The sequence below is a fragment of the Thunnus thynnus genome, chromosome 11 (assembly GCF_963924715.1).
Source record: "Thunnus thynnus chromosome 11, fThuThy2.1, whole genome shotgun sequence".
In the NCBI taxonomy this organism is placed as follows: Eukaryota; Metazoa; Chordata; class Actinopteri; order Scombriformes; family Scombridae; genus Thunnus; species Thunnus thynnus.
This window is the reverse complement of record NC_089527.1, coordinates 1225436-1243645: the sequence shown is the minus strand read 5'-3', so window position 1 is coordinate 1243645 and position 18210 is coordinate 1225436. Positions and strand designations below refer to the sequence as shown.

The 18210-nt window shown below is 37.1% G+C and overlaps 1 protein-coding gene across 3 annotated transcripts; it reads left to right on the top strand.

Moving 5' to 3' along the window:
* The first annotated feature begins 4354 nt into the window (after positions 1–4354).
* On the top strand, positions 4355–11704 carry LOC137192211 (uncharacterized). 3 transcript variants are annotated; one of them, XM_067602736.1, is made up of 8 exons: positions 4431–4500; positions 5663–5689; positions 5765–5847; positions 7244–7337; positions 7482–7589; positions 8098–8142; positions 8213–8440; positions 10626–11704. In XM_067602736.1, the coding sequence occupies exons 2-8, from the start codon at positions 5671–5673 to the stop codon at positions 10880–10882; spliced, it is 834 nt and encodes a 277-aa protein (XP_067458837.1). In that variant the 5' UTR covers positions 4431–4500; positions 5663–5670; the 3' UTR covers positions 10883–11704. The 3 variants fall into 3 exon arrangements, with proteins under 3 accessions (XP_067458840.1, XP_067458837.1, XP_067458838.1); XM_067602739.1 differs by lacking the exon at positions 5663–5689 and having other exon boundaries at positions 4355–4500; XM_067602737.1 differs by lacking the exon at positions 4431–4500 and having other exon boundaries at positions 5656–5689.
* The last annotated feature ends 6506 nt before the right edge of the window (positions 11705–18210 follow it).

Sequence of the window (18210 nt, the reverse complement as noted above, 5' to 3'; positions counted from 1 at the left end):
ACACACACGCACACACACACACACACACACACACACACACACACACACACACACACACACACACACACACACACAGTGGATCAGAGAAGCTGGTGGGTTTCTTATAAGTCACATGGTTTCTGAAAGTGGAAAGTTGAGATTATTCAAACATTTGTTTCGTCATTAACAGGAAACTTTATTTTATTGATCACATGGACATACTGTGAATCTTTTAATCACACTCTGAACATCACTGTTAGAGTTTGACCCAGTCTGAGTCGATACAATACTGAGTTAATGTTGTTCTGAGCCAGTTTTACTGTTATTTTTATTATTTACACAAACTAAAGCTTGTTATAATCTACTCTGTTTAAACTGACATGTCACAGTTTGTTATTGATTGTGAATAACTTGTGTCTCTTTTGAATCGTTTTGTAGAAACAATCAATCTGTGATAGTTTCTAGTTAAAGCTTGTTGTGTGTAACACTGGCTCACAGTAACAGATTGATAAAGTTAACCTGATGTTGTTGCTGCTGTATTGATCCAAACTGGATTCAACTTTAACCCAGTGATGTTCAGAGTGTATAAATCTGTACACAGGAGACAAAGTGTGTGTCACATATCATCTGATTCATTTATCACATATTTCACTGAGCTGAAGACTTGTTCATGTGTTTTTCTTCATATTGATGAACTGTGAGTGGAATTCATGCAGGTGTGATTCAGTGAGATGAATTTAGAGGCCACGTGCACATACCAAGTGTCACCTGCAGGTGGTGCTGCAGCACTGTGATAAATACCTCAGTGGACCTGAGTCTGACTCTGATGTGATGCTTCAGGATTTATTCTCATGTCAGCAGGACTGAATCAGTCCACACGCAGATGAAACATCTGAATATTAGATTAAATCTGGATATTTATTATATTCACGTTTAATCAAACCATTCATCCTGATTAATCTGGACTCAACAAATCATATCGTATCACATTTGTGAACGTGAGTTAAAAGTAAAACCTGTAATGACATTGTGAGTATTTATGTTTCTCTCATAACTGACATTTGTTGTGTTTTTGATTAACAGCTGAATTTAAATGAGTCAGAAACACAGAATCTATTTCTGCTTCTTCTTATTTTTAATTCTTCTTTTGCTCCAGAATACAACATGTCTCATCCATCTGAAGGTCAGAGACACTCAGCAGAGATGTTGGTTATAACTAAAACTGTAAATCAATAACTCACTGAACCTGTTTCCACAGAGGGAAGCAGTTCTGATGACCAACAGTCTGCAGGTGATGTGATGGAGTCGTCTTCTGTCTCTGAGGGAACTAACGTCTCACAGGTCAGTGAAGACGCTGTAATGTGTGTGTTTAAATGTCCTCAAAGTCCTGAACTCTGCTGACATCTGTGAATGCTGAAGGTGCTGTCTCAGCCAATCAGAGCGCAGCCCTCTCACACAGGACAGCCAGGTCACTCGAGGAGGCGTCTTTGGCTTATTCAGTGATGCATATAGTGTAATGTAAAGACAGCAGGACACATTTAGCATTAGAGTATTTATTACTTGGTTGATTACAAAGTTTCAGGTCAATAATAGTTTCAGTTGCACTGCTGCATCTGTTTATTGAGGACTTTGGTACAACATAATGTACTGATCAATTCCTGCTCTCCATATATTTACTAAACTTAGTTTTCTTCCCGTCAGACTTTTCCAGTCAATGTTGTATTCTCCAGTCTCAAATAAATCTCTCCTTTCATCCAAGGCTAGGTCAATGTTATCACATATGTTATTCTGGTATGTTGGCTGTTGAAACAGCAGGACTTGAATCCACAGAATCTCTAATTCATCCACACAGAAGTCATCTCACACTTTGAACAGCAAATGCTCTTGAATGTAACCGGCACGTAGTAAAACATAAGCTTTGTCTCTGGAGTTATAATGTTATATATTGTAAATAATGTTACTGAACTGCAGCTTCTTTTCCAACTTTGATTTCCTGTTATGAGTTGTGAATCTGCAGAATAACCCGGAACAGACTTTAGAGTCTTTTTTATGTTTGTGAAACTGAACTGATTTGGTGTTTTGGAGAAAACAAAACTGAGCCTTTACTGAGACTGTGGGACGAGTTACACATTAAAAGTTAAAAGTAATGCAAAAGTTACTTTATTTTATATATGCAGTAATTGGTAAAGTAATTCAATTACTCTTTAAGAGAATCAACTAGTAACTGTAACTAATTCCAACAAATACAGGATATCAGCTGTCTTAAAATGAACTGTTTGGTTCTGTAATTTCTGTGAATCAAGTGTGATGAGAAGCTGCAGATATTTATATTTATATTTAAATACAGTTAATAACCAGTAAGAAGGCTGTTATGAGGAATTGGGTGATGGCTAACCCTGACCCTTAAGGAGCAGCTGATCCTGAAGAGGGAGGTGTTGTGGATTTGTAGGACGGGCTCTTTAATCTCAAGAGGGTTCAATGAGGAACCAGACATGGAGCCATTTTTATAAGTTAATGCAGCATCATCAGAGGAGCAGACAGGCTTTCTGACAACAGAAACAAGTTCCTCATGAAATGTGATGATGTGACGGTCCAGTGTTGTGTTTGGGTGGAGCTGCTGAATATAAAGGAGACCCCTGATCAGACATAATATATGATATGATGATGTGACAGTTGTACCTTGTAACCCTCCATCACACGTCCCTTCATGGCCAGTTTGATGTCTTCAGGATGAACACCACAGTTCTTCCCCTCCTCCAGACCCATGATGTCACTGAAGACGATCGGGTAGAAGGTCTTTGGGTTTCCTCTTCCTTTCCTGATTTCATGAGTTTTATACTGAAACACAAACAGAGAAACATGCATCTTTGACTTTGTATAAAAACCCTGGATACATCTCTGTGAATGAGGCTTAAGATTCGACTCTCAGCTGTTTAAATCAGATTCTGGATCAGTTTGGAATGAATTCAGTGAGTAAAGTGATGAGGTTTGTTCCCATTTGTGTGAAACAAATTGTAAATAATTCAAATTGATGATCAGAACATAAACCTACAGCAGTATTTCCAGCCTGTGAAACCACCTGCATAAACTGTCCTATGAATCACTGTGATATCTGCTCCAAGAATTACAAATTAACCAAACAGCAAATAACAAGTGATGTTCTTTTAACAAGCTTCATTTTTGACACAGATCAAGTGTTTTTACCTTTGTGGTGAAACTCCTGTCAGAGGTGGTAGCACTGGCTCCAGCAGGAATGCTCATTCTGCCTCGTAGGATGTTGCTGACAGAGTTGATGAAGCTGGACTTTCCGGATCCGACCGGCCCGTACAGCAGAACTCGGATGTGTTTGACTTCCTCGTTTTCAGGTTTGTACTCCTGCACATACTGCAGATCCCTCTCATTGTCTCTGTAAACATACATTTGATTTCAGTTTTTAACTGATTTTATTAATATCATCAGCAAACTGACATATTTCCACACAGCACATTTAGGAAAGAAATGTTCTGTTATTAGAGACAATATTGAAAATGAAATTGATAATAATGATGACTGAATATATAAACTATTACATAATATTAATATTAATATTAATAATAAATCAAACAAACATGGAGTTGAACTTAAATGCTGAGGTGGATGAAGTTTACGTGTTTGTGATGATTAAAGAAAGAAAAGTTTAAAATATTAGGATTCATCACATTAAACACACATGTAGGAGGTTGAAGGGAAACTACAAGTCATCTAGTCCATGAAATCACAAATACTACAAAGTTAAAAGAAACATAAGAACATTAGATACACAACAATACTGTTACTGCAGTAAATCTACATCACATGTTTATACATGGGTTACTGACTCTATCTGCAGTTTCCTCTCACTTTCCTTTCACTGTTTCATGAGTCATGTTTAAAATAAATACAACAGCCAGCATCAACACACACACACACACACACACACACACACACACACACACACACACACACAGTGAAAGTGAAAGTCACACTGATGGTTTCAGAGAAGCTGGTGGGTTTCCTATAAGTCACATGGTTTCTGAAAGTGGAAAAAAAAACTGATGATAAAAGGAGGAGGAACGTTTAAACGACTCGTGTTTGTCTCCACTTTGCTGCTTCATTCTTCTTCTGCTGTCGTAGTTCTGCAGCACAGTGGAACCAACAGGATACTGACTCTATCTGCAGTTTCCTCTCACTTTCCTTCCACTGTTTCATGAGTCACGATCAACATAAATACAGCAGCCAGCATCAACACACACACACACACACACACACGCACACACACACACACACACACACACACACACACACACACACACACACACAGTGAAAGTGAAAGTCACACTGATGGTTTCAGAGAAGCTGGTGGGTTTCCTATAAGTCACATGGTTTCTGAAAGTGGAAAAAAAAACTGATGATAAAAGGAGGAGGAACGTTTATACGACTCGTGTTTGTCTCCACTTTGCTGCTGCATAAGAAGAAGACCAGCAGAGTGACAGAAAGCTGCAGGTAAAGATTTCTCTCCTCAATTTATTTATTTCATGTGCTGCATGATGTTAGCATGTTAGCATGTTAGCACTACATGCTCTCTGTGGTTAATGAAGGTTTTATGTTAATGACGTCACATGACGAGCTGTTTTACAGCTTCTTTAACTTTTAGGATTTTAGTTTTGAGATTATTCAAACGTTTGTTTCGTCATTAACAGGAAACTTTATTTTATTGATCATATGGACATACTGTGAATCTTTTATCACACTCTAAACATCACTGTTAGAGTTTGACCCAGTCTGAGTCGATACAATACTGAGTTAATGTTGTTCTGAGCCAGTTTTACTGTTATTTTTATTATTTACACAAACTAAAGCTTGTTATAATCTACTCTGTTTAAACTGACATGTCACAGTTTGTTATTGATTGTTAATAACTTGTGTCTCTTTTGAATCGTTTTGTAGAAACAATCAATCTGTGACAGTTTTTAGTTAAAGCTTGTTGTGTGTAACACTGGCTCACAGTAACAGATTGATAAAGTTAACCTGATGTTGTTGCTGCTGTATTGATCCAAACTGGATTCAACTTTAACCCAGTGATGTTCAGAGTGTATAAATCTGTACACAGGAGACAAAGTGTGTGTCACATATCATCTGATTCATTTATCACATATTTCACTGAGCTGAAGACTTGTTCATGTGTTTTTCTTCATATTGATGAACTGTGAGTGGAATTCATGCAGGTGTGATTCAGTGAGATGAATTTAGAGGCCACGTGCACATACCAAGTGTCACCTGCAGGTGGTGCTGCAGCACTGTGATAAATACCTCAGTGGACCTGAGTCTGACTCTGATGTGATGCTTCAGGATTTATTCTCATGTCAGCAGGACTGAATCAGTCCACACGCAGATGAAACATCTGAATATTAGATTAAATCTGGATATTTATTATATTCACGTTTAATCAAACCATTCATCCTGATTAATCTGGACTCAACAAATCATATCGTATCACATTTGTGAACGTGAGTTAAAAGTAAAACCTGTAATGACATTGTGAGTATTTATGTTTCTCTCATAACTGACATTTGTTGTGTTTTTGATCAACAGCTGACTTTAAATGAGTCAGAAACACAGAATCTATTTCTGCTTCTTCTTATTTTTAATTCTTCTTTTGCTCCAGAATACAACATGTCTCATCCATCTGAAGGTCAGAGACACTCAGCAGAGATGTTGGTTATAACTAAAACTGTAAATCAATAACTCACCGAACCTGTTTCCACAGAGGGAAGCAGTTCTGTTGACCAACAGTCTGCAGATGATGTGATGGAGTCGTCTTCTGTCTCTGAGGGAACTAACGTCTCACAGGTCAGTGAAGACGCTGTAATGTGTGTGTTTAAATGTCCTCAAAGTCCTGAACTCTGCTGACATCTGTGAATACTGAAGGTGCTGTCTCAGCCAATCAGAGCGCAGCCCTCTCACACAGGACAGCCAGGTCACTCGAGGAGGCGTCTTTGGCTTATTCAGTGATGCATATAGTGTAATGTAAAGACAGCAGGACACATTTAGCATTAGAGTATTTATTACTTGGTTGATTACAAAGTTTCAGGTCAATAATAGTTTCAGTTGCACTGCTGCATCTGTTTATTGAGGACTTTGGTACAACATAATGTACTGATCAATTCCTGCTCTCCATATATTTACTAAACTTAGTTTTCTTCCTGTCAGACTGAACACTTTTCCAGTCAATGTTGTATTCTCCAGTCTCAAATAAATCTCTCCTTTCATCCAAGGCTAGGTCAATGTTATCACATATGTTATTCTGGTATGTTGGCTGTTGAAACAGCAGGACTTGAATCCACAGAATCTCTAATTCATCCACACAGAAGTCATCTCACACTTTGAACAGCAAATGCTCTTGAATGTAACCGGCACGTAGTAAAACATAAGCTTTGTCTCTGGAGTTATAATGTTATATATTGTAAATAATGTTACTGAACTGCAGCTGCTTTTCCAACTTTGATTTCCTGTTTTGAGTTGTGAACTGAACTGATTTGGTGTTTTGGAGAAAACAAAACGGAGCCTTTACTGAGACTGTGGGACGAGTTACACATTAAAAGTTAAAAGTAACGCAAAAGTTACTTTATTTTATATATGCAGTAATTGGTAAAGTAATTCAATTACTCTTTGAGAGAATCAACTAGTAACTGTGACTAATTACTAATTTTCAGTAACTTGCCGAACACTGGTAAAATATAAGAGAATGAAATCAAATGTACATGTTCACAGTGTAAACAGTGTATGCAGTGTGCAATAAATAATAATAAAGTTTTGTATTAATGTAACGTGTCATGTTAAGTCAAAAATCACAGATGTGCAAATTTCTTCCAGTCTTCACATAATTTGGTTTGTACCATATTTAGATGATCCTGAACAAACGTATGCATTAGTTTGTGGATTTCACTCTCCTTCTGTCTGTAACTGACCTGATGAACTTGACATAACTCTTCAATGCAGAATTGAAACAAATGTGGGATGTTGTACATACAGCTGCACTGCACAGTGTGTAACATGTGATGTAATTCAGCCACAGGGGGCGCTACAGTAACAATATAACATGATGATAAAATGAAACTTGGTTCACAGGTTCTCCATGAACATGTTCACGACATACTGAAGCCTTGTGGTCACAACATGTTCTAGTTTTCTGCTGTGTGCTGTTGTCTCTGAGTTTACATGTATGTGTATGTGCTCACTGTTTCAGAGGTACATGAAACCAGTGAAACCAGTGAAACCAGGGGACCTCCAGGAGGCTCTACGGGGACTGAGGGATTTGATGACAGAAGAATGTTATAAGTGTATGTTCAATTATTTACAATTATTGTTTGTTATTTGTATTCTATTTTATTTTTTACAGATTGTACTGTATATAAATACTTATAATACAACAATAATACAAATAAAATATTAAGTGATTAACACACAAACTGTTCATTTTGTAGCTGCTGAACGTTTGATGAACGACTGCATCAACAAGACCTCAACTGACGTGCAGCAGAGTCTTCTGGATCTCTTTACTCTTATGAAGAAACAACTCATATCTGACAAAGGTTATCTATCATATATTTAAAAACATTTTTATATCTTCAACACTGAAGAAACAGTCACATGACTCTTCTGAATATACTGTTACATACACACTGAATTCATGAGTATGTGAATGTTACAGAGAGAACTAGATGATAGTGGATCCAGATAACGCTGCTGTTTTTATTTATTGTTTAGAAGCAGATGATTTAGATGAACAAAGATAAAATAGATTTGTTTCCCTGCTTCATTTTGTTCCTGCTATCTGTAGTAAACCTGCAAATGTTTGTTTTTCAGTTTGATTAAGTTCTTCCAAAGAAATCATAAAATGTTAAATGTTTGTAGTATTTCTGTTCATTCAGTCCTTGATTCTTTTCACAGTTCTTACAGTACAGACGTGTTTCACACAGCATTTAATCAACGTTAGAAACAGAGGAATCAAACTCGACCTTCATCCAGTAACAGTAACTGTCTGACTGACAGAAGGTCAAAACATTTACAGACAGTGAATTCTACTTTGTTTCTCTTTAGGGAATAAAGTCCAGCAGGAGAGGCCACAACAGTCCAGACAGACAGGTGAGTGTCTCTTTACTGGTTTCATTCATGTTGTAAATGTGGAAATATTAACAATGTCTTCATCTTTCAGCAAAGAAACCTTCATCTTCATCATCAAGTTCATGGGGTTCAGGTTCCAAGGTGAAGGTGTACTGGGAGGTTACTGGTCAAACCTTTGGAGCCCATCAAGTCCTACTGGACAAAGTGAAGAATGTTGAAACCACCAGAGACCTGCAGGAAAGCTACATCGTTATCGTCTTCTGTCCAATCACGTCTCGTGTTGGATCAGATGTGGAGGCAGCCATGACAGACATTACAGGTGAAGGAAAGACTTGTTGTTTCTAACTTGTTCTGACTGAAATCTGTGCAGCTCAGACATCATGTTCAGATCAGATTCTGCAGATCAACACTCAGAACCAGAGTTCATGTTGAGTCTGAAGCTTCTTTCAGTCAGGATGAACATCACAGGGGGAGGTGGGGAATGAAATGAGTGAACCATGGATCTGGTCTGTAACAGAGATGGACATTCAGCAGTACACAGCAGCACCAACCTGTAGCTGACATTACAGCAGCACATCTGATCAGCTTTGATGGGGTCTTGCTCTCCTGATGCTTTTATTTGTTTCTGTCGTCATCTTGGCTCAAACAGGCCGATATGTTGCTGTTAGCATGTTTCCATCTGTCAGATCAGCAAAAATGTTTTAACACAAAAGTCAAATTTCACTCTGAGCTGCTGCAGTCCACAAGGAGCTTTAGATGAACAATTAACGTGAAGGTTTTTAAGCAGGATATTACTCTGAATTAACCACAGTTTAAAGCTCCCTGTGGAGTTTTTTCATGTAAACAAAAGTAAAGTACTTGATTATGTCGTGTACGTTTAGCGAATTGTGGCCCAAAACATGTTTGCCTTTCATTATAGCGCCCCCTTATGGTTGACATGGATCATTTTTTTAATCTGGAGCTGATTCATATGATCTACTACCTTCCCATAAAATTTCGCTTTTGCTTCATTTATGGTTTTAGATGCACAAACGCTTTTATCAGCGGAAACGGAATAAAAATAACGCCAACAAAATCAAAATCAAATAGGGTTCCTGCAGCTTCGGTGCTTGGACTCTAAATATCGATGAGAGTGTGAGCCTGAAGGGTTTTCTGTCTCTGTGTGTCAGCCCTGTGACTGACTGGTGACCTGTCCAGGTAGACCCCGCCTCTCGCCTAATGTCAGCTGATTGGTTCAACGACCAGCAAACCTCTAACGTTCAATCCACATCGACTCCAACCTGCGTTCAGCCGTCCGTCAGCTCAGAGGACAAACTGTCTTCACAGGCCGACTGACAGCAGACATCAGAACCAACATAGTTTTCATGAAGAGGTCAACAGTGTTTGTATTTATTGATTTGATCTGCCTGCAGTCAAACTGGGCAGTTTACCGCCACACTGGGAGTCCTGATCAATCAATACAGATATCAATAATAAGTTCAGAACATAGAAACAGCTGGAGCTGTGTGTGATTTAAACAGCTGTCTGTTCAGATTAAAAAAATAGACTCTGAGCATAAAAACTACAGTTTCTGTTCTGAATCAAAAACGTTTCTAAAAACACTTTCATGTGGGCGTAAAGAATAAGCAGGAAGTTCATTTGTCTGGCGAGTGGATTTAATTTAATTTGCTCTACATTAGTTCATCTTGTGTCTTTAATGTGTTATTTATGAGTAATATACTATTTTACTAAAATGTAGATTTGTAATATTTCAGGCTTTTGTGCTCACACAGAAAAACAGAACGTAACTAATTACTGAGCTAAGAAACTTTAATTCCCTTCATTTAATATTCCTCACAGTCACATTACTCAATGTTCCCCTTACATGAATATTTCAAGCTCTTTGATTCAGTGTTTTTACTTCATGTCATTTGTCCTGTTGACACTCAGGAGATGGATTTTGATGGAGGGAGATTCATGGATGTGTTTTTATCATTAAACACTAAATATTAACAGAATATTTGTCTTTAGCTTCTTCTTGGAATATTAAAGATGATGTGATCGTTCAATATTAATATTCCTTTAAAAGTCTGAGGAAGCAACAAAAATCTCCCACATTGATTCTTCATAACAGTTTTCTTGTTGTTTTGATGACATCATCAGACTGTTTCACTGATATTTTCTCAGATGAAGTGTCTCTTGTGGTAAGAATGTAGATTCTTCTTCTCGTTAGTTAAGCAGCAGAAACACTTTGTTTTGTGCTCCATTGTGTCTTCATCAGTAACTGAAGGATCTTTACTTGTAGCAGTTTGATATGTGAGGAGCCTGAACAAAGTGAACACTTGAAGGAGACACATGAAGTCATTTAAATGTAATAAACTGAGAGGAAAGAATAAGTTAATGAAGTCATTAATGTGCCAGAATCACTAACATACACTCCTGTCATGGTTTTATTTGAAGGAGGAGAACGTTCTCCTGCAGGTTCCTCTGGACAGGAAGTCTCATGTTCTTCTCTGGTGTTTCAGGCTCCTGTGGTCAGAAACCTGTGATCCTGGTGCTGATGCATCACACCCGAGATGTCGACTATTCAACTGATGGAACAAGATGGTCTGACGTGTATGACAACGTTGTGTTGGATGTTCACGTTCTTTTCCACGAGTCGAAGAACGGATTACTGACCTGTCCAAAGAATGATCAGGCAGTCGCTCAAATACAGAGAGAATTACAGAAATACAAAGAGGTACAGGAACACAGTAAATTGAAGTGGTGGCCGTGGTCTTAACAGCTGCATTTGGAGCAACAACAAGAATGAAATAAGGAAAGCAGCAGCATCATTACATTAAAACATGCAGTAATTATAGAAGCAGAGAAATACACATTTATTAAACCCCTTCCTCCTGAGTGTTCTTTGTTTAATAAAGTTGATCCTGTTAAACTTTATCTATCTGCTGTATGAAGTTATTATTATTATTATTATTATTATTATTATTATCTCCTGTTAGTATTGTTTGTGTGTGTGTGTAACAGAAGTCTGATTTGCTCCTTTCACACTAATCAATTCATTATTAATAAAGAAAATGGTTATTTGCAGCCACAGTGTATAAATTCATACAATTATATAACTAGAATCAAATATCATTCTGTGTTTCCTGTTAATGTTGCTGTTTCATATTTATATTCAGCAGAAAATTTATGACTTTAATTAAAAGTATTTATCATTTACTCTATAAAATGATAGAAAACAAAGAAAAGATTTTTTCTGTGATTAAAGTTTATTATTGTTATTAATTTTAACTTCAGCCTGAAGATGTTTCTGTCTGTTTGGAAATAAATAAAAAGACTAATTATGATCATCTAATATCTTTGAAGCATGAAGAACTAATATGAATTTACAGATTAAAAGAAAGAAAATGTTGATTTGTTTTATTAGATTTGACACATCAGAAGTGAGCAGCTGTGAACCTTTAAAGTGTTTTCATGTTGACTGAATAAAAAAAGCATTTCAAATGTTTGTAGTCAACAGAATTATTGTCTTCTTATTGAAATGTATGTTGTTGTGATGTAGATCTGTGGTGATTCTTTAATTAAACAAAGATGAAACAGATCATTGTTTTTGTGCGTGTGGCATTCAGCTTTAATCTCTAACGTTAAAATGCACAAACCAAGTCATCTACCTGGTTCCTCAGATGAGATGGAAACACAAACAGGATGCACAAAATATACTTTTAGTTCCAAGTGCATTTCCTGATATTAGGTTCTCTGGTTCCACAGTACTTGAACTTCAGCATTCAGTTTTTATGCTCCACATATCTGAACAGAAGGTCTGCTGCAACTCTCAGTTCTTTTAAACAAAGGCTCAAGACTTATTATTACTATTTATTCAAATCTTAACCTCTACGTTTTGATTCTATGCACATGTTTATGTTCCTATTCAAGTACAAGTTTCAGAACTGTAAATCCACAGATCAATGTATGATCACACTCCTCTTGTTAAGGTCTTCATCAGTCTACATATTTTGATGCTAAAATTAGAAAACCTCGTTCAAATTCACACTGACATTTATAATGATGTGAATGACTAAAAATCAGCCAAATATTAAAACCTTACTCTACAGAATGTGATGGTTCTCTCCATTTGTCAAGACGAGGATGGTGGAGGTCAAAACTAAACCTGGAGAACCTGGTGTCTCAGATCCCTCCGCATTTACTGTAGAATTAACTCTATTTACTGTCCACCTTTTTATTTGAGTGTCTGAACTCACTGAGTGTGTAAATGTATCCTCTACATGAAGCCTCATGAACACTACTGTCTGCCAACAATCCCACAATGCAATGTGTCACATTTTATAGATGCGAACATTGATTGTGCAACTCTGAAGCTGTGAGTGATGAAGCAACCTGATCAGTGTGTGAAATCTCAGTTCACTTCACTGCAGAGTAAACTAATGAGTCTGTTATAGAGGAGGAGTGAATGAACGAATACAGGACGAAGAATAAAGGTTCAGGTGTGAGAGAGTCTGTAGAGAGTCTGTAAGAGTCTGTAGAGAGTTTGTAAAGTGTCTGTAGAGTGTCTGTAAGAGTCTAAAGAGAGTCTGTAGAGTGTCTGTAGAGTGTCTGTAGAGAGTCTGTAGAGTGTTTGTAGAGAGTCTGTAGAGTGTCTGTAGAGTGTCTGTAGAGAGTCTGTAGAGAGTCTGTAGAGTGTTTGTAGAGTGTCTGTAGAGAGTCTGTAGAGAGTCTGTAGAGTGTTTGTAGAGAGTCTGTAGAGTGTCTGTAGAGTGTCTGTAGAGAGTCTGTAGAGTGTTTGTAGAGTGTCTGTAGAGTGTCTGTAGAGAGTCTGTAGAGAGTCTGTAGAGTGTTTGTAGAGTGTCTGTAGAGAGTCTGTAGAGAGTCTGTAGAGTGTTTGTAGAGTGTCTGTAGAGAGTCTGTAGAGTGTCTGTAGAGAGTCTGTAGAGAGTTTATAAAGTGTCTGTAAGAGTCTGTAGAGTGTCTGTAGAGTGTCTGTAGAGAGTCGGTAGAGAGTCTGTAGAGAGTTTATAAAGTGTCTGTAAGAGTCTGTAGAGTGTCTGTAGAGTGTCTGTAGAGAGTCGGTAGAGAGTCTGTAGAGAGTCTGTAGAGTGTCTGTAGAGTGTCTGTAGAGAGTCTGTAGAGTGTCTGTAAGAGTCTGTAGAGAGTCTGTAGAGTGTCTGTAGAGAGTTTGTAAAGTGTCTGTAGAGTGTTTGTAGAGAGTCTGTAGAGAGTCTGTAGAGAGTCTGTAGAGTGTTTGTAGAGTGTCTGTAAGAGTCTGTAGAGAGTCTGTAGAGTGTCTGTAAAGTGTCTGTAAGAGTCTGTAGAGAGTCTGTAGAGTGTCTGTAGAGTGTCTGTAGAGAGTCTGTAGAGTGTCTGTAAGAGTCTGTAGAGAGTCTGTAGAGTGTCTGTAGAGAGTCTGTAGAGAGTCTGTAGAGTGTCTGTAGAGAGTCTGTAGAGAGTTTATAAAGTGTCTGTAAGAGTCTGTAGAGTGTCTGTAAAGTGTCTGTAGAGAGTCTGTAGAGTGTCTGTAGAGTGTCTGTAGAGAGTTTATAAAGTGTCTGTAAGAGTCTGTAGAGTGTCTGTAGAGTGTCTGTAGAGAGTCTGTAGAGTGTCTGTAGACAAATTAAAATTAAAAGTCCAAACAGAAAATTAAAAGAGTTAAAATTAAAAAGATAATTATTCTATTACACTACCAGGAATAATAATTAATAATAACTAACTGCATAATTAACCTTAAAAAGAAAATTTAAAATGTAAAATGGTCATTTGAAAGTGTAAAGTGACAATGAGAAAAAATTAAATGGAAATGATGAAATTAAAAATGGCAAAAAATGGAAATAAGAAAAGGGAAACATCAAATTGAAACTTAAAATGGGAAATGGTAAAGCTTGAATGGAAATAGAAATAACTAAATTAACTTTTTTTTTGCATTTTCACTTTAATTTTAATTATGACCAAAAATATCCGCCATAAGAAACAACTGCACTTGACGAACTACAATTATCTTTTAATTAGTATTAATACATTTAAAACAGACACAAATCATTGCTGCAAACCACAGACTGTGTATTTTGGGTAAACCTGCTTTACAAACAAACAATATAAATACTAACTATGATGTGAAAAATATTTTCTTTGACCAGATGTTGTTTAAATACTTTCAAAGAGTTTTCATAATTTCAACATCTTCCATTAGGAATTCATCAGTTTATTTTTACTAAATAATTTGTTTTCGGTAATCATAATACAAAGGCTGAAACAAAAGGCATTTTATTATTATTTTATTATGAGTATTAATAAGTTTATTTTTATTATTTCTTAAATTTCATTTTATTCATTTTCTGTACTATTATTTAATGATATTATTTGTTTGTAGTGCTAATTTTTTAATTAGTTTTTCCATGTAAAGCACCTTGTTATGTTGTTTATTATTATTATTATTATTATTATTATTATTATTATTATTATTATATTTGGTGTTTTATATATGATGTATATTTAGGTTTAGTGAATATACTTTACATTATCTAACATCAGTAAAATACTTGAACAATATTCTGACAGTAAAGTGATATTTCAGGGTTGAATAAACTGATCTGCTTGACTTAAATCAGTATTATTGATGATGTCTTCTATTGTTGAAGTGGCTTAATGAGTTCACCACCATCACTTCATAGTGGTTAGACATGCTGTCCCACTGCAACATGTCCAGTTAGAAACACAAGAGGACGCCACTGAAGCTCTGAACACTTTATTTATCACTGCCACACAGTCAGCACACACTTTCAACTGAAGTGGAGAGAATAAAAAGTATAAAACAATGATCTAAGCTGGTAGCATTATATACATATATAACAAGCACCAACATGGTAATAACCTGTGAGACATTATAATCTAATATCAATAAACATGATGCATCCTCCTCCACACTGTATGAGACTATTGACACTGAACCATTCCACAGTCAACACTGCCCTCTGCTGGGCTCAAAGTAGCAGCATTTCTGCCACCTGTTGACCTGCGTACATTTGCAGTGACTGTCCTCTACAAGCCTACGGCTGAGCTGTTTCATCACAGCTTCTATTATTCAACAGGACTGTACACAAAAATAAAGCAGGTCATCAACAACAATCAATATAAAGCAACTACTTCACTCACTGTATGGTTCAAACCTTGCATGCTGAAATATTCCTATAATATTCCTAATATTATATTATTCCTGATATAATATTCCTACAGGGACTTAACATCTAACATCTGGCAGGTTTAGTGACTTTACAGTGAGCTCACATATATGTATGTATGTATATTGTTGTGTAAATCGTCTGGAAACATTAAACACACATATGAAATAATATCCAAAACACTGCTGGGTTGAAGATTATAAATTATTATTGTACAATAAGGAGACAGAACACACAAAGATTTGCATCAGCTTGTCTCAACGAACAAAGAGCAAACCTGATCTATTATAGTTCCAGAGAACAGAGAAATGATCTGTGATTGGTCAATGTATCAGCTTATATGATTACAGCCAATGGCCTCGAGATATACTTCTACATACTGGGGCGGCTGTGGTTCAGGAGGTAGAGCGGGTCGTCCACTAATCAGAGGGTCGGCGGTTCGATTCCCGGCTCCATGTCGAAATGTCTTTGGGCAAGATACTGAACCCCAAATTTCTACTGATAGCTGCACCATCAGTGTGTGAATTAGAGTTTCACTGGCAAAAAATGAATTAAAAACTGACTTTTGAAAAAAAAACTTCTTTAATAAATGAAAAGGAAGTAAAGTGTTGATTTGAGAATATGAATAATAAAAAACTCACAATAATGAGTTGAGTTTGAATTTCATAAATTATTGTTGTGCATATTTAAGGATATCATCATATGACCCATAAAGAGTCTGTAGCCCAGTCCTTTTATTTTGATAACCATCCGACAGGAAGTCTGTTTCCTTTTATTTTAGTGGATTCAGTCGTCGGCTCCTCGAATGGTTCAGTTGTTCAGTAAAAACAGTTGAAGCGTCCTCACAGATGAATGAATGTAACTCCAGTTTATTAGTTTTCGTCGGTCTGTCCGTCATTTCTATCAGACATAAAAAACTTTGTACTCATCAAGTTGATATCTGACGTCACTGTGAGTGGCTGCAGATATGAACTTACTACATTATTATTACTGATAGAAAACAAGGAGCAAAGATTGAATTAAACTGAAATGTTGGTCAACAGATGTTTAAAGTTTCAGCTGGATGTGATGTTTGTTTGCTGCTGCAGGACGACTCTACTGTTTGATATTTCACATGAAAACCAATAAATTCCTGTTTGATTTATTCCAATTAAACCCCTGATTATTCTCCTGGGCAGCGTGGTGCGTTCACTGTCTGTGGGCAGTTTGAGGGCTTCTGTTGGAGGTGATTGTTGAATATTGTACAGAAGAAAACGTGATGCTGTTTCCCCTCAAATAAACTCTAGTGAGCGCTCTGCATCGTGCCGCCTCTTCTTCTTCTGCTGGTCTTCATGTAGAGCTCTGTTTCTCACACAGTAACTAAGTACATTTACTCAAGTGCTCTACTTAAAGGCATACTACGCAGGATTAGTCAGTTGTGTAAACACAACATTCAAAGTCGGCACCTCCTCCCCGGCTCAACAGCACCAGAGAGAGAGAGAGACAGAGAGAGAGAGAGAGGGAGAGAGAGAGAGAGAGAGGGAGAGAGAGAGAGAGGGAGAGAGGGAGAGGGGGAGGGGGAGGGGGAGGGAGAGGGAGAGGGAGAGAGAGAGGGGGGAGAGAGAGAGAGGGGGAGAGGGAGCACCCAGAAGTGTCCTGAACAGCAAAATAATCAGAAAATAAGAAAATACAGGCAGAGGAAGATCCTACATAGTATGTATTTAAATATCAAAGTCAAAATATCAGCTGGTGTTATATCTGCACACCTTATTCCACCATATATGCTTCACTGACAGAGTGATGAGATGCAACAGTTTCTAGTCAAATACTGAGTCCACATATTTCACTATATGGCATGAGGGCATATTCAGATATCATATTTAGTGTGCGCAACATTAGATGTATGTGGACACAGTTTACTATATGAGGTGAATGCTGGCTCAGTGTCTGACCTGACATAAAACACACGTATGACTTCTAGGTTTCTTCTTGTTTTTGATGTTCAGCACTTTGTAACTTTGACTGTTTTGAAAGGTCCCATATAAATAAAGTTTTATTATACAGAAACAGCTTAAGGCTGCCTCAGCAAACATGAGTCCAAGTGATCACAGTGATAGAAAAAGTAAACTGAAGATGATGGACAGCACACTGAAGATTTTACAATCAAGTAAATGAAAAAACACACAAACTCATGTTTTTCTTTTACCCACATCCCCTTTATTCATTTATTGTTTTGGTCTTTGATGCTTAAACAAAAATATAATAAAGATGAAACAGAACCACAGCAGGTCTCAGTGTCATTAAAGCCACAGGTTTGGTTCAGTTGAAGTCACAGTTAACATTTGACTTGAATCTACTGATAATCAGCATGTTGATGGACTTTCCCTCAGACTGAACATCTAAACCTTCTTTTGGCAAAACTTCTCTCGGAGCTCAAGAGTGACTTTCCTCCATAAATGAGACTGAACTGATGTCTACGGCTGCTGAAGAGCTAAAACAGCCTCAATGTGAACGATACACATCGTTTCAGATTAACATATTTTCCATCGTGACCAATGATATCGAGTCATTGTGAAACATGTGCTCTCCTCTGTGTGTGTGCTGCAGCCATCTACCATCTACTCTGAACAACTTCACAGACCTCCAACATTTAACAGCTTCATGATGTGAAGAAAGACAAACAAACAAGCTTCCCATAATGATGATAGTATTTAAATCTGCTGTATTGTAACCCTGCTGAAAACAGTTATTAAAACCTAATACTGATCAATAATGTTTACTACAAACTTTACTACAAAGAGCTCTCTGCTTAACTATCTCATTAAAAAAATAAAGTTTACAGCATTTTTCACACACACACACACACACACACACACACACACACACACACTCACACACACACCCATACACACTCACACACACACTCACACACACTCACACA